Source organism: Anopheles gambiae, chromosome X, assembly GCF_943734735.2.
Source record: "Anopheles gambiae chromosome X, idAnoGambNW_F1_1, whole genome shotgun sequence".
Classification (NCBI taxonomy): domain Eukaryota; kingdom Metazoa; phylum Arthropoda; class Insecta; order Diptera; family Culicidae; genus Anopheles; species Anopheles gambiae.
Genome location: NC_064600.1, coordinates 3,229,095 through 3,251,113, shown reverse-complemented (window position 1 = coordinate 3,251,113; position 22,019 = coordinate 3,229,095). Strand labels below are relative to the sequence as shown.

Sequence of the window (22,019 nt, the reverse complement as noted above, 5' to 3'; positions counted from 1 at the left end):
AAGAAGAATTAGAGAGCGGGACATTCCCAAGATGCTGACCAGGACAGTGCCGGTCGTCACTTACCTGCTCCCGGATCGGGAGTGGTCGGTGGCTGCGGTGTCGTAGTTCTTCCGCCAATGTACAGCGAGTCCTCCGTCGTGGTCGTGGTGGTGGTGCTGGTCGTGGTGACGCGCACCGGCCGTGCCACCTTGCGTCCCTGGGAAGTTTTGAACGATGCCTTAATTTCGTTGTTGTTGTCGGTGTTGACACGGTTGCGCGTGGCCGAACCTGGCCGGCTGCGCGAACGGCTCGGCTTGCGCGGTCTGCCCGATGAAGCAACGTCGTTTATGCCCACTCTGCAAGCGAAGGAAAGAGACCCAAAGGTTTCAATTCAAGTGCCACGCTTCCCCAGTTGGATAGAACGTCGCCAAAATCGAAGACTCACTCTGTGCTGGCCAGCAGTGCCTCCTTGGCTGCTTCGATGATCGGGTACGGTTTGCCGTGACAGGTGCCCCGGAAGTCGTCGTTATCGATCGACCAGAACATGATGCCGCCGAGCCCGTTCTCCGCGACGTACTTGGCCTTGCGCCGTGCGATCGCCTCGTCGTCGTAGCCGACCCACTGGTTGCCCTTGTACGCGTACGGGCCCATCGCTTTCGGGTTGGGCTGCACCACCGTCCAGTCGTTGCTGTCCTTCAGGCTGGAGCAGATCTCGTAGTACGCCAGGTAGCCCTTTTCGCGTGTCGCATCGCCCTGCTCACCGGGGCCGTCGGCCGGCGCACCGATGTCGGTCGCGTCCGGGTTGTACAGCGTGTAGGACCGGCCGTACGTCGGTATGCCCAGTACCAGCTTTTCCCGGTCGGCACCCGCCTTCAGGTAGAACTTTACGCTGTAGTCCTGCAAAGTTTGAAAGTGGAAGAATGTGAATGTAAATTGATCCCCTACACGGTCAGGCGACTGGCTGGGTCTTCTTCCCCAGACGGCTACTTACAATGTTGAGCTCAGAGTCGAAGTTGTACTCGGACGCTTCCTCGAGCGAGAACAGCGGCGAATGGTGATTGACCGCCGGCTCGTACGCGCTGTGGTAGTCGTAGGAGAGCAGATTGAACCAGTCCAGGTACTTGTTCAGCTTCGGCACATCGTAACCCTTCTCGACGTACTCGATACCGGCCGGCACTGCCATGGTTAGCAGCAGGCGCGGTCGTCCCGTTTTGGACGACTCGCGCTCAAACTCCTCCCGCAGCTCCTGCACCAGCTGGGCGTAGTTTTCCCGATCCTTCGGCTTCGAGCCATCGCGGAACGCCGGATACTCCCAGTCGAGATCGAGCCCGTCGAAATGGTTCTGGCGCAGGAATTTGATCGTGTTCTTGACGAACTGGTTGCGCCGCTCGGCGTCCGCCACCAGCGGCGAGAAGCGGGACGAACCCTCGTTCCACCCACCGATTGCTAGCAGCGTTTTCAGATTCTTGTTGTACGTCTTCAGGCCGGTAAATTTAGCAAATCCACCTGACATGTGACAAGCAGATGCATGTTAGTGGCGCAAAATTCGAGGCTCTTGCACCTAACCGCAGCACTTACCTTGCTCGATGTCCTGATACTTGTCGTACGGTTTGAGCGTGTTCTCTTTCGTAAACCCGCCGAACGAGTAGATCAGATGGGTGCAGAGGTAAGGGTTGATGTTCTGTGGCGTAAACTTGGCCGTGCCCGGTCGGTAGACGGACCAGTTTGTGTAGTAGCACACGACGCGCTGGTTGTTGTCGGCGGCGGCTGATTCATTGCCGCTCCATAAGGCTAGAATCGCTATTGCTAAGAATAGCTCCGCTCCTTTGTGAAGCTGTGAAGAGGAGAATCATGGTATGATATTGGTAGAGGAGCGTTGGCAGAACAAAGGGCTTGCTTTTTTGCTTCGAATGAGGAATGAGCTAAGAGATTGACGCGGTCGGGCTCGCAGTTAATGGCACGTGATCAACATAAAAATGGGCGCACGTCAGATGGTCTTGTTTTGTATCGTGTGCGAAGCGAAGAACGGCGAAGAATAATGTTTCCTGAGATAAAGCGAGCGCGATATCGTGTCATGCTTAATGTATCAAAACTCTTCTACACGTCTACGCAGCCACCTATACGATCTGATAAGATTTGGAAATTTAAATATCTTCTATCGTGTAGGTTCTCCCGTCGTCATAGGTTCGGCCTAACGACAGCCCGAAAGCTTTCAAAGATTTAGAAAAAAAAACCCCTCCAGACCATAGCCTATAAATAATATCTAAAGTTGCGTTCTTGAGCATGGCTACAGCGGAGCAGCGAAGGTTGGTGAAGATCCTGAGGTTTGAATGTGTAACTCAAGGGGAAATCGTGAAGCAGAATAATGCCAAGATCTCCCACATCGTCTCCAAAACAGTGCTGCTGTTCTTTTCAGTCACAAACTTGTGGCATCTTCTTGTTGCGTTTTGCGCAACAATCGTGGTCGGGCATGTACTGGGCTTGGCGTTCAATGCCTAATTGGCTCACCAATAGAAGGGTAGTTGTACGGGGGTTTTTGGCCAGATTTGAGGCAACGATAGATGTGGATGTATACAAGTATATGTATTTTTTAGGCTTTATATGGCTTTGCATATAAACAACAGCAAGATTCAATACTTTGTAATCTAACATGTATGTTCTTGTCAAATTAACGAAATAATGTTTGAATACTGCAAAGTCGAGTGTCTAAGTCTTCGGGATCCCGTAAGTCGCATTTAGAGGCCAGTCCATAGTTTGAAGACCTCTGTTTCAAACGAATTGATAATTTTCACCTTCCTTTGGACGTTAGCACAGACTTAGCACCTGTATATCATGATTTATGTTGGCCAGGAATGGCTATCCCCGGATAAAATAGGGCATGTTCCCCATACGCACTATTCAACGAACTGTGTTATCCTAATAAGTTACAAATTAGCGACTAGCAGGTAGATACACCGAACGTTGTTGTTGCGTTAATCGAGTGAAGATTGGTTAGCAAATTGACCTCACCAAAGTAAAATCAACCAAAATGTCTTGTAGTCTATTTGTTTGAAAAGAAAATTTATTATTCTTCTTTCCTATTCTTAGTTTAATTTGACCCCTCTGCTAAAACATTACATCAAGCTCGATGAGTATGCAATGGCGTTGCCTAAGATCTTTTCAATAAAATTACGTGAGCTTAATTCATTATTGATCAACACACAATCAAAGTAATTTACTGCATCTGAAATCCACTCGTACAATGTTGTGAAGTCTTCATTTCCGTCTAAAAAGAAACCGCAGGCGTCATAGTTTTCAAATTGCGTTGGCAGTCCACACTGCCCGCGGGCCAGTTTTGCCCTGAGACATGAGATCATCCCGTCGCCTACTAATTTCTTCTCGGTAGTTGTGAGCGTTCAGCAGTGCCCTAATGCGCATTGCGACGAAGAACGTGGCATAATGCGTGAAAATGATTGAAAATCCAAGGACACGATTGTCCAAGTGGATTCATATTGGTTCCCAATGTATTGGATACTACTAGAAAGATATTCGGATATCCTATATCACATATCTCCAGTAGGTATTTCTGTTACCATGCGGAAGTCTAGACTAGAATCTGAGGTAGGCTAGATTCGCAAAATCGGAAGATATTGCGCCCCAGGCAAGCAACTGAAAGAATGTATTGGATACTACTAGAAAGATATTCGGATATCCTATATCACATATCTCCAGTAGGTATTTCTGTTCCCATGCGGAAGTCTAGACTAGAATCTGAGGTAGGCTAGATTCGCAAAACCGGAAGATATTGCGCCCCAGGCAAGCAACTGAAAGAGCAGCACGCGGACAACGGCAACGACAACAAAAATCAGCCTTTTATAGGTGATGTAAAAAAAGCCGTAAAGGAAACAGAAAGAAATCAAGTCTCAACACAGCCTGGTCGTAAAATCTCCCCCTCATTGCACACGCAATAATTAAAAGCTCATGTGATGTGTTGCCGGTAGCGTTTTTTTTTTGTTTGCTGTTTTGAACCACACTCCTCCCTTCTGGCACGTTCTCAAGCTTTCGGCTAGAAGCAAAGGCATTTCTTACAACAACCCGGCGCGCAACAGGTTATATTACGAAACGAGCGAGAAGAAAGAAAGGTGAGCCCATCGACCAAAAAAAAAAAAAAGCAGCAGCACCCAAGAAGAAAGAAAAATCGCTGCCCTTCTCCAATATCCTTTCCCGGATCCAAATTGCTGCAGCGACCTCTCCCTCGTATGTGGGAAACTAAACGGCTTAAGCCATTGTGCGGCGGTGGTGGCGGCGGCAGTGGTCGGGTGTGCTGTGGTAGTGTGTTGTTTTGATTGCCATTACGAAAGCAACAACAAACCGTTGCAGCGCGCAAGGGAGGCGGCAAAGCCCGCTAAGTGAAAGTTGTAGTCGAATCTTCGTAACGGCGCGCACACACCAAGCCCGTCCCAATCCCCCCCACCAGGGTGGTTGATATGGTGATAGGGTTGGTAAGCGTGTGTGTGTGTGAGAGGAGGGGCAAGGCTGAGCAAAGGCCCCCAAATCCCGAAAGCCACCGTATGGCGGGATCTGATGGGGGGAGGAAGAGCCAGAAGAGAAAGATCATGGTGGACAAAAATCGATTCACACACACACACACACAATTTCGTGCTGGCCAACTGGTGAAACTGATTGGTTTCCGAGAGTGGACGACGACCCATCTTGCCCGGTGGGTCGGTGCTAAGGTGTGTCATCCGGAAATTCCATTTCGGGGAAGAGGTGGAAGAGGATAACCGGGGGGGGGGGGGGGGGGGGGGAAAGGGAGGGAGGAGATGCCACGGAGGTTAAATTTATCACCACCGCCTAGCCCACCGTTTGCTGGAGCCGGTTTGGGGCTGGGTGGTGCTTTTTACTTTCTTGACGATGATGATGATGATGATGATGATGATGCTGTTGTAAACTTTCCTTTTCCTTTCGTGTGCACGATCAGGTTGCGTTTTTTTTTTTTTTTTTGGTTGGTCAGTTGGGAATTCTGTACGGTAACGTTTCGATATTCGGGCGGGCATTAACACGTCACGCGGGCGCGTTTTAGTATAGCGGTAGTGCGACAAATGCGACATTCCACCGCCATCTTTGTTCCCGGCAAATGGCATCAGTGCCGGCTTCACGTTTTCTCCATCTTGAAACGATTTTGGGGCGATGATACAATATTTAAAACAAAAAAACCCCATCGATAATCGAATGGAGAGCACCACATTCCCGAAAAGATTGTGTAAAGTAAAAGTGCACCACGCTTACGCCTGCAGAAAACCGCACCAGCAGTGAGTGCGACGCGCGCTCCCAAGCTCCAAAATGGCCTTCCCAAAATGGCAACCTGTTCTGCTCGGTTTTTGCAAATCGCCGCCACCGGGGGAGGGGGCAGGGAGTTATCAGTTTTTATGTGTCTGTGTGTGTGTCGGTATCAGGTTAATCATCGCCCGGTCTTGCAATCAGGTTGCTTAATGTTGGTGGGCCCTCCATATCGCCTCTAGAAGCCGAACGAAACCGGTACCCCGCGCTAAAGGTGATATTGCTCAAACAGCATTGCGTAATGAGGCTCCCCTCCCCCTACCTCCACCCATTTGTTTTTGAGTGCCACTGCGCACAGCAGGTAGAAAGAGGAAAGAAAAGAAAGAAGCACACCGCACCGCATCGACCGAAAACGAAAAAAGAAAACCTGTTCCATCCAAACTACTGTGATGTGCAGGATGTTTCTGGTGTGTCTGCGTGTTTGTGCGCGCGTGCGTTTGCGTGTTGGCTAATAGCGTAATGTTTTCCAAAAAATGCGGACACCAAACATAATGTCCATCATCACCCCGCTCCCTCCCGGACCCAAACCATAACAAGAAATCGATCGAAGTCGGTGGTGTGGTGGTGATTTTCCTTTCAACCGACACCAAAAAACACACAGCGATGCGCCATAATCCCTCGGTCTCCTCCCGGTGGTGATTTGTTTTTTAATCGGCGGGACTATTGGGGACACTCGCTTTGTTGGGGATTCCACGCCCAAAATGGGGGACCCGCTAGCTGTTACGTAAGCTACGCCCGGGCAGCAACAAAACCCGTCAGAACCAGCCCCAAAATCGGATAAGAATGTCACATATTGCCCCGAACAGTGTCTGTGTCTTCGCGCATGACCAGCGCTGGCGATAGTCGAAACCGAAACCGGATGTGGTATCCGGCCCCCCTTGTCTTGAAAAGACCTTGCGCGACCGTTTGTCACCCCAGGTCAGGTTAGATGACATCACACCGCTTGTCACCCAAATTTCACAAGATTGCACCCTAACGCGTCAGACACACACACACAGCTTCAGTGGAATATCTCTCACGTTTTTGTTGTTGTTGGAATACCTCGCCGTACTTTCCACTACGATTATAATGCTATTAAATCATCATCCGTTTCGACCCCTCGGTGTTAGCTTTACCAATTAGCAGCATTCGGTGAGTTCTGCTGTTTGCAACCTCACGCTCCTGGGCGGGGTGTTATCCGACGAAACTGGCGAAAGTGACACTTCTTACCGCATTGCCATCCTATGCAAATGGAATGTGTACATAGAAAAGTGAAATTGTTTGATACCCTCTCGTGCCAGGCAGCGTGTTGCCACTGTACACGGTAGCAGGGCCGGGCGTGAATTTGTTTGTCCAAAGCCAGCTCGCTAATTTGTGCCTGGAAAAGCGCCCGGCGGTACGAGTCGAAACCTTGGGCGACCGACGAACGCTTTTTTAATTGAAAGCAAGTATTTAGTGTGGACCGGCCTCCTCGTCTCAAGGGAGGGTGTTCGACGAGTGCGCAGTGAAGCGTATCGGCCGCCGAGGCACCCGATACCTGTCACCTGTGCGTGATGCTGGCACCAAAATGGCACAGAAAAACAAGCACAAGAAGGCGGCGTTGGAACGTCGAGGTCAACTCGCTGTGGGGTGAATTCTTGTTGCGGACCACTGGGCGACGGAGTGCTGCCGATACGTGCAAAGTGAACCGCCGTTCATGGCAGGGTCTCCTTAGCAGCAGGACGGATAAGGCGACGAAATTCCGTCCATGGCGAGAGCTTGATTTCACACTTTTTTTTTGTTTCTCTCCAGTTTTCAAAGTTGTTCTTCCAGCTTTTTGGAAGAAAACTTTGGAGCATTCGAGTGGCAGATTTGTAGTGAATTAGTGTTTGTTTGAATGTTGCTTCTCCTTGGATGTCGTTGTGAGTCATATATTGGCATATTTTTGATGACATTCTTGTTTTGTCGAAGATCTTCTTGGAATTCCGAATATCGAAATCCTAGTACCGGATTGAATATCTTGCCAGACGACTTCGTGATCTCAAGACACGATCAATCCGTCATTAGAAACATCTTCCTATTTCTAGACGATGACAAAAGCGGCAAGACCTGAATCCTGGTCACTCAATCATCTTAAGATCTTGATGTCACAACTGACGCAAGCAGTAACTCCAAGGGAAAGGATGTCCAAGTATCCTGAACATCTTCCAGCAATATCTCCCTATCTTACGGCAATCTCTAAATGGAGCATCTTTGAATATATTCATGATCATCATATGACTAGGTTAGAGCACCAACATGAGCTAAGCACTCAAAACTATTGTTTTCAGGATGCATTGAAAACTAAGACAAACCTACTGCCCTGTATTTCGGAACGGAGTTTCGCCGAACGTCCGTCATGCTGCGTTGGCTTGAACCAGTGAAGTCTTCACCGATCACTCCCCGCTAATGACACCTGTTACAGCGGATTGATACATAATCGTGACACGGTTCACTTTCACACACCCCACCGATGACTAATAAAAATAAACAAACCCGCTCTTTTGTAACCGCCTAACCAATTCCGCTTGCAAATGGAATGCCAGACCCAAGACACACACACACGGGCGCGATTAACATATCACCGCAGTGTTAACCATAATCGATCAACCTCACCCCGCAACTTGTGGTGGTGGGCTGCTGTATGCACAGTCATGCAATTGTAATAATACGTAATACGTTTCGGGTAGGAAGAGGAAACGTATCTTCGCGTACACACGTGAGCGGCAGTAACGAGAAAAGCTCAACAAGACATGGGCCAAACAACAGCAGCAGAAAGCAACAACAACCACACAAAAAAATGGCAATCTATATGAGAAACTCTTGACTTGAATGACTGGGTTACGAGGCCACCCGAGCCTTTAAAGAGGCTTCATTATCTGCAGCAGAGCTGTAACACGCATGGCTGATCCGAAGACAACACACAGATCTGCTTGTGCGCGCGCGGCGCTAACTTCACACGTCACGAGCACCGCCGCCATTCGATTGTAGTCTAATTACTGCGTTGTGAGAAACTGCGTTGTTTTTCACTTCTTACTTCTACCGCCAAGGCGCGATGAAATCAGTCTGTAATAGGCGATGGATAACATTTGTCCAATGTTGCTGCTTTTAATTACATTATTATTATCGTTATTAAGCGCGGCAGAGGCTTTTTATGCGATGCTGCGAGTGCGCCGTGCGTACCCTCGATGAAGATGATGCTGTACAGCAAGTAACATGGGGCAGCATGGGAAGCATGGGGCGACTGTGGGCATGCTTGGCATCGTAATTTAAAATCTTTGAACAAAAAGTGTGTGTAAAACAAAAGTGTGTGTGGCTTTACTTTAGCATTGAATAAACACACAATAAACATTAAAACATTGTAATGCACACAGTATTGGTATATTTTGTACGCCAAACAGGTATTGAAATGTAAAAAAAAAAAAAAAACATTTCAATGCTCCCGTGGTGCCTAAGCGCCAATTTTAGTTGTGAAAATACTACAAGTACATCAAAGAGTATCACTTCAATCAACATGAATTTAAACAAATTGATGAAAACATGCTCCCAAAATTCCAAGCACATTTAAAGATACTGCAAAACATAATTTGCACAACATTTCAATAATAACAACGTAATCTTAAATCTCATCTTTTAAGGTTGTATCGAATATCGGACTCCAAAAAAGGATGCTTCTGAAAAAAAAGATAATCCCCTGAGTTGAACAAGTTTTCAGTATGGTGTTTGTGTTTGATTTATTCATGTAGTAGCTATCCAGGGGCTCTATCTGTTTCCATGTTGCCCCACGATCCCATACATTTGCTAAGCCTCTCGATTTGCTTTTGCTGCTCGCGGGGTGAATAAATATTTAACTGATCTGCGCGCGAGCGCACGCTTGCGCTCTGTTGGCCGAAGCAATCCATGGCGGGAGGAATAACCAAAGACAAACACTATGCATCATTTGCCGAATAAATATTTTTTGACATGAACAATCATCCAAGGGTAAGCTGCAAAAGGTTAAAGCACACACACACACACACACGGAGGAGGAAACATGGCTGTGACGAAATTTGGTGCACAGAGGGGGACAAGCTGCGTTGGTTGGGCTGCGAAAGGCCATTACTTGGGCCGTGTGTGGTCACAGCATGGAATCTAAATGGTGCCCGGTCTGGCCTGTGGTTTGCCCGACTCCGCGCAGCAAGCGAGCTCCGGCGCAACCGATCGGCATGATGATCACGCACAGAAACGTGACTTCACCGCGTGGCAGGAGGTTCTAGCGGAGTTGGGGGTTGCCCTATTGCAACAGCGGGTGTTCTACGGGGGGTTTCTGGTGACTTTTACACCTTCCAAGAGCCCCCGGGCCGGATCCCGGATTAATGAGTCACGGACAGCCAGAACGGTGGCCTACCGACAACAATGTCCAAAAATAAACGCTACGAAACGCTACACTACGTCCTGCGGAAAGCAACAACCCATTTAGGATGTGCCTGGCGCGCATGCACAAGCAGCGCATTACCAATAATGGGAGTCGCACACACCTCTACCACTGCCTAACGGGACCCGGCAGAAGCAGGAGTTGCAGTGCTCCCGAACCAGTGCCAACAAAACAATGCATAATAAGGAAAGCGGTAGATGTAGATGGTAAATGACAACAAGGCGGTGGTGATGTTCGGTAGGGGTTGAGGTTTGGGTTTGACGACTTACCGGAAACATTGTGGCGTGGCTCGTTCACCCTCCGATTTTTTCAGCCACTGCTTGCCTCGTACACTAGCGGCACGGGACGGCCGTAAAAAAAGAAACACACCACACCTTCCCCCGGGGTGTGGGCCGTCCTTTCGGGGTTCGGTGCGCGGACTCGGTCTCCTCCTGCCGCTCTCTGCTGACTCTGCGTGGCGACGTGTATGACCCTCGACCAACTCCCGATCTCCTGGCAGTTGCTGTTACGGTGAACTCCCCGAAAAGGCTGCTCGATCGATTTGGAAGAAAGAAGAATACAAAAGGTGAGTTAGCTGTTGGATTGCAGGCAGTGTTGGTAGGTATTCGGCATCAAGGGGGAAGTGGGTCTGAAGTGCACAATTTGTCCGTACCGTGTACTGGTCGCCTTCGGGTATGCCTTCAAGGCACGGGGGTAGCGTTTCGGTCAACTATTTCCTGTCCCTATGCGGGTTGGTGCATCACCTTCATCCTTTGTGGGTGGTTAACAATCTGTGCGGAAGGTTGGAAGGGCGAACAAGACGAGCGGGTCAGAGATGCAAGTTCAAGGTATGGTGAAAGAGGTTTTAGATGATCCCAACAAATCACTGCTTATTGATACTGAATATCGCTGAAGAAGTGGACAAAGAACTTGGGGCAATTTGGAACGAATGTGATTGACAAGCTGTGCGAGAATTCGGGGAGGCACGAAGAAGATGCGGATCAGATATACCAGAGAAAGGATGCTTAAGTTGGTCTCAACAATCATTGCAAAGTGTATCGAAATCAGGCGAAGATTTAGGATATCTTGGAGCTAAATTGATTTACAATTTTTGCGAGAATTGGACGTGCCAAGAAGAGGTCAAAGATGATCCCAAAAGCATTGCAAAGATTATTTATAGTTGGATAGATGTCCACGGGGTTTTTACAGCAAATGTGTGGAATTAATAACCTGTTTGACAGTTGGAAAAGATCTTTAGAGTAAGAGATACAAAGAAGACATGAGTCAGTGATGTAAGGTTAAAGCAAGGTAGAAGAGGGTTAAGGTTGATCCGATAAATCATAGCAAAGATAACTAAAATTAGGTGGCGATCTGATGTTTTTTTGGAGCAAAAGGCTCAACTCCAAAGTCCATTGAAGGCAAGAGACAGGTGCGTGACAGTGCCGTGACCACTAGCTGACCTCCCCTCCCGGCAGGTAACTTTCCACGTCGAGCGTATTGCAGAGTTTCGCCGAACGCTACCTGCATTAAGATAGTGTCTTCGACCGATTGTAATATAAAGCATTGGCTAAAGGGGGATAACATAAATAAGCAAAGCAGTTGTGAAAGTAACAGCAAGCTAGTAGCCAATACACAGGGGTACACAGATCTCAGATCCGTTCACTAGCAGCTACAGAGCCGCGGAGATATTTGCAAATCCGTTGGAGATTTCTAGAGATATCGGCTGTGTTGGCGTAGTACATCAACCAGCCAGCTTCCCCAGGCTTTTCAGCTACGAGACTGACCTAGTCCGAAAGGACTGGTATGAGGAACAAGGGTTCCTCCACCTCCTCGCATTGCTGCTCCACTTGTGGCGCAGTACCGCAGTAGTAGGCCCCCGCTTGCTCTACTTATTACGCTCCATAGAACACACCGTAGGGACATGTACGTGCGGTTTGGACAGCCGTTTTTAGCCCTTACCGTTCTCATTAGATGGCATGCAGCCAACTCGTTTCCCCGACAAGAAGATGCGGTTTCGTGCGGAGGTGCAGAGCAGCGCTACACATCCATCAAATCGAATCGCTTGTGTTTGCTGAACATATCGGGCTATCGGGAAAACGCACCTGCACCGGGCTCAGGTCCGGGCTCGCAAAACTAGCTAAATACCGGTCTGTCTTTCTCCTTCTCACTGCTGCTAAAAAAGGAAAACGTGGCACCAAACCACGAGACGGTGGAAGAAAGCGCGAAATGATGCAATTAACATAGACGTTTCAAAATGCACCAGGGCACACGCGATCGTGCACGGCGTTTTACCAGCGAGACCGGCGGATTGCACACCGGAGAAAAGGTATCGATAATTCAGCGAAAAAAAAAAACAACACTCGAAACACAAGGGAAGGCGCATTACCGCCGGAAGCGAAAACGATCGGTGGTTTGTGCCGCGGCAACTGATATTGTGCGTGCGCACGTACGGTAGCGCATGCAGTTTACACGCAGGCGCAAAACTACCGATTTGCCGATTCTACCCTCGGCCAGGCTCGTCTCGGAACAGGCAAATCCCGTGGTTGGACGCCAAAGAGAAAAGCTGATCGCGCGGGTGTGCACAAATCCGCGATTGTTTGACGGCAGTGCACACTTTGTAATGCGTTTTTTTTTGTAGTTTGCGTTGCGTCTCCCCCTCCGTTACTACTACTGCGCCGACAGCTCGCGGAGTCGCCGTTTCCTGTTCGCAAATTCAATGAAAGTAGCTGCAAGAAAACGTGGGGAAAATAAAACGCTTGCCATCGTGTGTGTGTGTGTGTGTGTGTCGGTGTGTTTTTTTTGCCTGCTCTTCTGTTTGAAATCACCCGGAACCACTAGGTTACAAGCATGGTTAGCGGCATGTTCGATTTACGGCAGGCGAGCGCACTACGCGGTAATGTGGATTAAGAAAGCCGCCTAGCTAAAAAGGGCTTGTTTGGCTTAGCTAACTATAACGATAGATCGCACACACACACATACAGCATACCGGAACCGGTTGTGAAAACAATAACCCACGAACAAACGAGCACGAGCGTTCACTCTCGGGAATGTGCATTACATACAAAACCGACACATTGTGATGGCCCGGAGAGCTCCACTTATGCCACGCTGGCTAAGAGCTGCAGTTTTGTTGTTTTTTTTTTCTGTTACAAGAACCTTTTGCCCTATTGCACAGTTAGTGGAGCCTGTGAACTTCCATTGCGGTGGCGATGTAATGGCAAGACGCAACCCACCACACCACATTGCCCATTGTTTGCCCCTAAACTGGGATGAAACTGAAAACCGAAACCATTCCGGGGGGCACGATTCTCGCGGCGGCACGGCACCGGCCACGATTTATATGTTGCTCTGGTCGGAAGATCACGGTTTAGAATCAGCCAACACTCAAGCTGTATGAAATATGTCTTCCATTTCCATTTCCTTTCAACGAGTTGGAATTGTCATTTCCTTGACCCCCCCCTCCCCCCCTGTTGTTCCTGTCTGTGCTGAAGGTCTAGCATTGAATCACTATTCTCGATTCACTACCGGTTTGTATATACAGCTGCCAGTATCTAGGAAACTGTTTTCTAACAAATCTTCATACAATGCCTTGCAAGCTTCTAGGGTTGCTGACGTTTTTGAATTCCAAACAACGCGCTGATCGGGAAGGAATAATTTGCTGAAAAGCCTGAACTAGTTCCTACGAGCTGCTCTGTTTCTGTCTGTGTAGAGGTCTTAGAATAGCTTAGGCACCCAAGGTACGGCCTGGGTCGTCCAATTCCCATTCCATTACAACCCACTTCGAACGCCATTGTTAGTTTCGGGTCGACTAATTCATTGGCTTGGGTAGCTGGTGAGTGGTTCCGGAGCACGGAGGACAGGTTTTGAATCGCAATTCACTACCGGTATATGAAGTATCAGGATGTAGGAGATCGAGACGTATTCTAACAATTACCATACAATCTCTGCAAACTCGCATGGCTACGGATGTTGAGGAATTCCGGACTTACAGGTCTGGAAGACATTGGATTGCTCAAGATCCTGCTCTAGTTGCTAGATCTGTGACCAGGGAGTTTGTTACAGAGATACTAAAAGTAGGAAATGATTCATCCATTCCCTTCCATCAATTAGTAGCGCTATTGTTACACTATTCTCAGGAAATGTAAGCAAACATTCATGCTACAACCGTACAACTTCAACAGTTACTGGTGTTGTTGAATTCCTGAGACCAAAGCCTCAAAGGTCTCGGGAGTTGCTAAACATCCCGATGCCGTGCCTAGGACCAAGAATGCCTATTAGGCCGTTATTGATACATGCAGTGAGGCCTAATTTCCCAACCTTTACCAAGTCGGGCACAGACGTTTCGTCTGGAATGCTTACCCCGGTGTGCAGTGTGCCAGCTGCCAGCTACGCCTACAACTGCGTGCTGCAAAAATTGATCGTTCCGATCCGTCCGATCGCCTTCACACACACACACACACACATTCTTTCGTCTCAACCCTCTCCTAACCTCAAATGTCTCAGTTCCGAACATAATGGACAATGCATGTGTCGTCATTTTGATGGTTTTGTTTCACCCAGTTGAAGGGTAGTTGCGGACCATTGTGACCTGGTGGCGCCTGCGCTACCAAATATACACACACACACAGAGCCAGGCTACAAAATACCGCCCAGCAGCACACGAGACAATAGGAACTTGCCACCCAATCTCTTGGGGGAGCGAGTGTGCTCGGTTGGTTTCTTTCCCAGGAGATGGAGAAATGCGCAAGAGTGCGCAATCGCCGCGCGGGTTTTGCTGGAAATTTGATGGAAAGAAGGCACACACACACAGACACACACGGGCGCCAAACTGCTAGAAACAAACGGCCAAATGCATTCGCATTACGGCGGATTGCTTCATCGCGAGGCTGGCAGCGTGCGCTGTGGTCTAATGGTCGGAGGTGTTAGCTGATGACCGTTTGGACGGCTGCGGCTGCCGTACGGTGTTACTACAAGCGCGCCGCATTCCAAAGCACGCGCTACCCCCTGGGAGACCAGTTGACTACTTAGTCAACGCAGCCAAAGTTGACTCATGTTGACACATACACGAAAACACGCGCACGCTTGGTATCAGAGACAGAGAGAGAGAGAGAGAGAGTCAGTGAGTGTCCCTTCCCCACAAGCACAACCATCTTCGGTCAGTATGATAATTACATAATAAATTACTTATATAACCTGACCATACCACATGACAGATGAGATAATTGAGGAGACGACGCTCGCCGATCCATCGGTCAGGAATGCCAGGGAGGCTGTGCATGCCACAAACACTCTCCCTTTTTGTCCCTTTCTCCCTTGGTTATGGGGCGACTTGCTGGGTGACATCTCGAAGAGGATGAGTGCGCGCACCCTTAACGCTTCTTCCGCATGAAAGACGACCCATTTCGTCGCCACACTCTGGCCGTGGATCCAGTGTGATCCGGTGTGTGATCTTATTACACATTACGTGTGTCAGCTTACAGCAACTGTGGCCACACACGCACACACTTTCCATTTTCACAGCCCTTCTCTGACCGAGCACAAAATACCAAAATTTGGTAGGCTTAATTCCGGCTCAACACACACACACACACACACACACCTGGGGAGCGAAATCGACACGAGATGGTGCAACAATTGCAAAAGGGAAGCAGCAGCCTGCTGCTAGTAGGCTCGAACGCGGATGGGTACGGCTTCCTCTCGCGGACAGCTCTCGCGCAACGCACTCGTCGAACGGATACCGGAGTTTCCTTTCTCTCTTTCTAGACTAGTTTTTTGTCGTTGTTGTTGTTGTTGTTGCTGCTGCGTAGAGTGGCGTAGAGTTGCAGCAGAGGTTGCCACCTCGATTACCGGTTACCTATAAACCCCCCTACGCAGCGACCGGCACTGCTAGAGTGCAGTTCAGCCTGAAAAGAAAGGGAAAACTGCCGCTTTATATACAATCTGGTGGCGGTGGTGTTGCCGCTGCTGCAACTATGCCTAGGCATAGCGACAAAATGTGAAGGACACCGATTTATATAGATCTATGTACAAGACACCGGATCGGATCGATGATCACGACCGACGGCAGGCGGCGGCAACGGCGGCAGCGGTGGCAACAGTAGGCCAGGCAAAGTGAAGGTTACACCACAACTGGCCCGTGCTATCAGACTAGCCAACCTGCTAGTGGTGCGTGGTTTTCGCTTCACCTGTGTGCTGCGAACGCACCACCAGGAAGCTTCGCAGTGGTAGCGGGCGTCACACGCTCGTTGCAAACCGACGAACTAGAACCGCACACTCAGGAATTTAGACTGCCTCGCCCCGCCGCCCCGGAGTGAGAGCGCATTTTTTTGATCGGTCGCTTCCTTGTCGCCACATCGGCAGCCCGTCGGTTTAGTTGATTGAAGAGAGATTGGTCGCGGACGGGGTGAATCGGCCTGCACAACCGGCCGAAGAGGAGCGCCTTCCCGTCTTTTTGGGGCTTTCGGCGTTTTGTCTATGAGGCGGGGCGCAAGATTCCGGGCCGCGCAACCCCTAACTAGGCTTACCTTGTGCTTCGCGATAGACAGCATACAGTAACACAAACACATGCACACACACACACACACTAGCGTTAACAGAAACACACCACGGACTGGAGACGCTGATCACGCTTCGCAAGTTTAGAAGGCGAGCGAATTTCGAAAAGAAAACGGTCCCGAGCCATTCACTTATCCTTGCGACGGGCACACGAGGCGGGTGACGGGGCGCGCGAGATACGGTACCCGATAATAACTGGTGCTGCAGGTATAGCGCATGGTGAAGTGTAAAAAAAAACAAAACTACTGTCAGGGATAAGGTTCCCGACACTCTCTCCCGTTGAAGTCTCTCGGGTGACTTGGCGTCCAACTTAGGAAACGAACCTGTGGAAGCCTTCCGCCTTTGGCAATTCTTGCGCAATGATTTTTGTTTGCCTTAGTGGTAAAGAAAGGTTTGCTTTTGGAAAAATCTACCCCTCCGCAATTCCATCCCCCATCCTCCTCTCCCCTAAAGATACCAAATTGGGGACAGTGACCTACGCAAAAGGGCAAATTTGGGGGTGGACCAAAAAACACACAACAACAACAACAAAAAACTAAATGCGTCGGCGCCCGCGGGGAGGTGACTGTTTTGTTTTTCTTAAAAGATTGCGTGTGGAAACCGCCCCACCCCACCGCTGGTCAGTATTATCTAGGCCACCAAGTCAAAGACAATTACGCGAACAGACCAAAACACTCTCTCACCCGCTCGCGCCATCACTGCCATGACAGTCTGTGAATGCCTTAAGGGACCCCCCCGTCCCCCCGTCTCTCTGTGCTCCCTTCGGCCGGGGCAAAGTTAGCCTCCCTCCCTTCCGCCCCAGTCCCCCACACACGCATTCGCGATCTGTGTCTTACGCAGCATTCCAATTCCATTTGCGCTTTTCGCGGGTAGTTTGTCTTTTTCTTCTTCTTGTTGATTGTGATGCTGTGTTGTCGTGCACGGAGGAGGGTAAGGCGGGGTGCTCTCTAATAGCGCCAACTTCGTTCGGGTTCAAATTTAGTATACGAACACACACACACCACACACACACACACACAGACACAAATACTAACGAGCACAAATACACAGACACGTGCACATGCAGTTCGGTTGGCGGAGGCTGAGGAGGAGGGGAGGGGGGAAGGGTGGCCGGGGAGAGGAGATCACACTTGAACGGCGACGACGGTGCTAGACACTAATAGGCGACCTGGAGACTAGAGATCTCGTTTCTGAGACACCAAACATGGCACGGGAGGTTTTGTAACCGTGTTGAAAGGGTGAGGTGGGAGGCGAGATGAAGATGGAAGGCTGGTGAAAAGGGAGCTTTGTTTCTAGACTTTGACTTTTGCTCAATACGCTGGACCCCCGTAGCTAACTCGTCACCGATGGCTTTTTTTTTTGCAACCCGCTGGCTCCCCCACTGTGTACGACCCTTCCCCGGCGGATCGTCCGTGTCGTATGCTTACCGTATGCGCAGGCGACTTAAGCGGGCAGGCAAGCGAGGAAACTGTGCAGCAAACAAACAAACAAATCAAAAACCAACCCGCTGCAGAGAATGTCGCAAAACTGTTTCTTCGCGGGGGAGGGTGGGGCTCGAACGTGTACGGACGGCACCCGTTCGAGACGCTTCGAGGAGGCTGCTTCGATAGAGAGGAGACGGCAACTACTCTTGTGCGCAGTCGGCGGCTTACTGAACGTTGCGCGTCCACCGGTATGGTATGGTAGCGCGCGCGGCCCAGAGCCAAAACGTCGATCGGCACAAACGGCAAAGAAGGAAAGGAGAGAGAAAAAAACGCACACACACACACACACGGGCGGGCTGGTAGTGCCTGCCTTCAGCACCTGCCACCGCTGCCACCGCCGCCGCCGCCGCCAGATCTTGGGCGCGCGCGCGCGCTCTAGGCCCTATTGGTGCCCGGGCTGCTTGGTGGAGGTGGTGAATGCATTCCGAAAAACCGGTACCGCCAGCGAAAACCCACCGTGTGGAGAGGGTGGTGGGGGCGTGGGGGAAGGCGATGGAGAGGGTTGATTGGAGCTTGAAGACGCGGGAGACGACGTTGAGCTCCCGAAGCTCGTGGAGCCGTGCGGAGACAACGATCTCATTCGTCGTCCCCTCTCTCTTTCTCTCTCTCTCTCTCTCTCCACGCCGAAGATGTTGTTGCTGGTGAGTAGGTACCATTAGCGTTTCACTTTCAATATACGCGCGCCGGAGCGTCGTCCGCGGGGAGTCTTGGGTCTTGGCCCGCACCCTCCCCACCCCCCCCCCCCCTCCCGCCTTACCATTTTGATCTGGCTGATCGGTCTCATCTTGGAGGCGCGCGCACACTCACGGTGGTGTCTCTGTGTGTCGTCCGCTTCCTCCTACCCCTCCCCTCCCCCTCCACCCCCTCCTGGCCACTTCCATACCGTTTCGCATTGCCGTGTTTTTTGTTCGCTCCGTTTCGCTCTTCGCTCTTTAGCCTTTTTGTTTTGTTGTTGCTGTTGTTGGTGTGCAACACCGTTCCCTACCCAGCTGGCGTTTTTGTGTGCATCTTCGCACGCAACATGTTTTTCCTACCCCGCCGATCCCCAGGTCCCCCCCCCCCCCCCCCCAGTGCTCTTCTAGGGGCAGTAGGGGTTGATTTTTCACTATTTGCTGAAGTCTATTCTTTTCCTACTGCGCCACCACTGCCAATTGCTTCGACCTGCGTACGCACACACGTGGAGCGTTCGGTTGTTATCAGTTTTCCTGCCGCTGCACTGCTTTGGCGCAAAGGGGGGATGCGCGCGCGCGCCCGCCCGCTGGGTGTTAATTTAAAGATTAGCTTTTCTCTTTCTATTTGCCAGCGCCGCGTCGCGTGGTGTGGCGCGTAACATCTTCTGCTGCACCTCGCCTCGCCTGCCGCCCTATGTGCCGCTCGCGCCGCTTTCCCAAGCCACCGAACGCCACCGAGCAAGGAGGAAGCTTTCGGTGGATCAATTTTATTGTTTTACGCCGGATTCCATTCATTCGCGTCCCGTGTGGTTATTCACTACACCTTCCTCCCCCTTCTGCCTCCCCTCGTAATGCTCCACCCAAGGGGTCGGAATGAATATTTTAATTTTGGGCGCCCCCACCCCCCCCCCCCTCCTCCATCTCTTCTGGATCGATGTCAATGTTGTGTTATGTGTGGCCTAAATGCAGCCCCCTCGATGGTCATTTGATTGGTAAAAGAAGAGAAAAGAAGAAAAAAAAACGATGTAGCATAATCAGTGTTATAAAATCCAGCAGGAGACAACAAGGCATCTCCCTCCCCCCCCCCTCTTCCCTTGCATTCCCCATGCTGCTCCCCGTACCGAACCTCGTACAGGCTTTGACATAATATGGTCGCGGACGGGCTCTAACAAAAAAAAAAAAGCTGCCGCTTTACACGCCCAGGAATGTTTACATACTTTCTCTAGGCCACGTATTTGCATTTCGAGCTGTGTTTGTTTTTCTTACCTGGAAAAAATAGTCACCAAAAACAAAAAGGGGGAAAGAGAATGTTTAGGTATGCGTGTGTGACAGGTTCATTGCGCTTGGTTATTGTTCAAACAATAAACGAAAATCGATTGACGAATAATAATATTATAAATAGTCAAATAACACACCGCACAAACTAACACTCAACAGTGTCCCCGTGGGGCATCTTTTGTTTTTTTTTTTTTATGTGCATGATTATGAGGACCAGGATTGACTGATTTGTGTGTTTCTCCGTCGTTTGATTCCTTCCAATTTATTCCAATAAGAAAACTCCTCTTCCGCTTATAGCTTATAAGGAAATGGTAAAAACAAACGGAGAGAACTTAATGTAGTCCAATAGATTCAAAGATAGTTTTTCTAGTTCTTCTTCTCTGCAATAGGAGATCTCACAAAGGATGCAACGCTGTACTAGGTTCCACCAAATGCTCAGCTATGATTTTGTACACATATAGTGAGTTTGTTTCAACCTTTAGGACCATGCTGACAACGATCCCAGAACGTCCAGTTAAACATGTAGTTAACAAATTCAACAAACAATATGCTCAATTTACATAGTTCGATGTGAATCAAGCATTCGCTAGAGTCGTTACTTTACATTTACACATTTACATTTTTTTTTATACATTTTCTAATAATGAAATAGAAAAAAAACTGTGTTATTTGCTTTGAAGATGATAACATAATAATTTCAACACCGTCAACACCGACGACACAAATCATCCAACCAGTATACTGGCATCGAAGATAGGGGGAATCAGCAACAGAAATTTACATCTCATCGATCGAAACTAGGACACACGTTAACGTGTTGGGCGTATCGTTCATAAATGATACAAAATCATTGGAAAAAAAAGGAAAACAAAACTAGGACAACACCGATTTGTGTGACAGTAAACAGCGCGTGTAAAAAAAAACATGAACTGATAGTAAAATACGCTTGCAGATTGAACAATTTGAATTGCCAATGTTGAAGAGTTAGTCAAATTTTAATGCATTACTGCCCTCTCTAGAGTGAATTCACATTATATGCATTACATAAGCTGCATAGTTGATTTGTTTATACAGAGTTGATGCAATGGTTGCTTGCGTACAATTAGGATTTTATTTTTGTTAAGTTTTCTGTGCAATTAAATGCAGCCAAGAGGATTTCATTGAACTTAACGAATAACTTGAAAATCTTCACTATAAAGGAAAAATGTGATATTGAAGATGCATCTTTAATGAATGCAAACAGTGAAAATTGCAGACATTTATGAAATAACTGGACACACGTCATCAAGCTGTCCAAAAGGTAAAATTTGCATCGAACCACTGCTATGCAAATAGGTAATCGAATAATATTGCGGTGTTAAAACATAAGTGATTTGTTAGGTATGTGATTGTGAAATCCTATGCAATCGGTACGATGGAAATGAGGGTGAGTTTGTTTAAGAGGACTACGAGGATTTGCGAAATTATTATACCTTCCCCCCTCACCGAATGTGCAGTGACAGTAACGGTGACTAATGTTGGCAAATTTACCTCCAATGAATGAATTGAACAAATCAAACACAATTGTCAAACAAACCAACAATGGCAACACGAAAGCCTTTTCCTTCGCATTTTGCCGAAGCGTATGGGGAGGAGGTTGGTTATACACGTAAACATCGAGGAGCTAGGCTGACCGGTGGCAGAGGGGGGTGTCAAACGATCAAGCAGGAGAAGTATCAGGACAATCGATGCGTTCGTGCGGATTTAGCGTAGGTCATTGTTTCATTAAGCCATTTTAAAGCGTCATCATTAGGCATTCCTTTTCATTGCTAGTAATATCGCTACAGTTAATGTAACATCTTTATTGTAAGCTCCTCACAAGGTAACTTTGGTAACAAAAAGTGTGTTTTGACAGGGAACACTGCTTCACCATTGAAACTATGGAGAAATATATAGAAGCGCCCTATTTGACACACTTCAAGTATATTAGCCAGTAATTTCCCATCGATTAAAAACAAGCAAAACGGTCCAAAAGGTAGAGAACTGCGTTTTATATGGGAATTGGGCAGCAAGCGACGAACCCCGTTTTACACAAGCGACGAAAAGAGTTTTAAGAAACACTGAAAATGGATGATTTGTACCATCCAGGGTTCACTGAGTAGCCTAAGTTTCACGATGAAAATCGTAGATTACCAAAAAGAAAGGAAAACAGTTTTTTTTTCGCGAAGGAAAATACTTTGACCATTTCATGTATTGCCTTTGACCATTTAATGTATTGCCAAATTGTCACAATAAAACTTCCATTTTCGCTTGAAAACCGCACGAACTTGTTTATAGTTTTGAGGGTTGAGCGCCAAAAACAT

The 22,019-nt window shown here is 48.7% G+C and overlaps 1 protein-coding gene across 2 annotated transcripts in view; it reads right to left on the bottom strand.

Moving 5' to 3' along the window:
• LOC5666829 (mucin-2) overlaps window positions 1-17,912 on the bottom strand; it is a 30,142-nt gene extending 12,230 nt beyond the window's left edge. The window contains exons 1-7 of one of the 2 annotated variants that reach the window (XM_061663820.1): window positions 17,672-17,912; window positions 10,363-10,480; window positions 9,980-10,238; window positions 1,559-1,814; window positions 972-1,486; window positions 426-877; window positions 65-336 (exon numbers count right to left, since the gene is read on the bottom strand). In XM_061663820.1, coding sequence (XP_061519804.1) covers window positions 65-336; window positions 426-877; window positions 972-1,486; window positions 1,559-1,814; window positions 9,980-9,988 — 1,504 coding nt within the window. In that variant the 5' untranslated portion in view covers window positions 9,989-10,238; window positions 10,363-10,480; window positions 17,672-17,912. The remainder of the gene's footprint in view (window positions 1-64; window positions 337-425; window positions 878-971; window positions 1,487-1,558; window positions 1,815-9,979; window positions 10,239-10,362; window positions 10,481-17,671) is intronic. The other variant, XM_061663823.1, reaches the window with a different exon arrangement.
• Window positions 17,913-22,019: the final 4,107 nt, after the last annotated feature.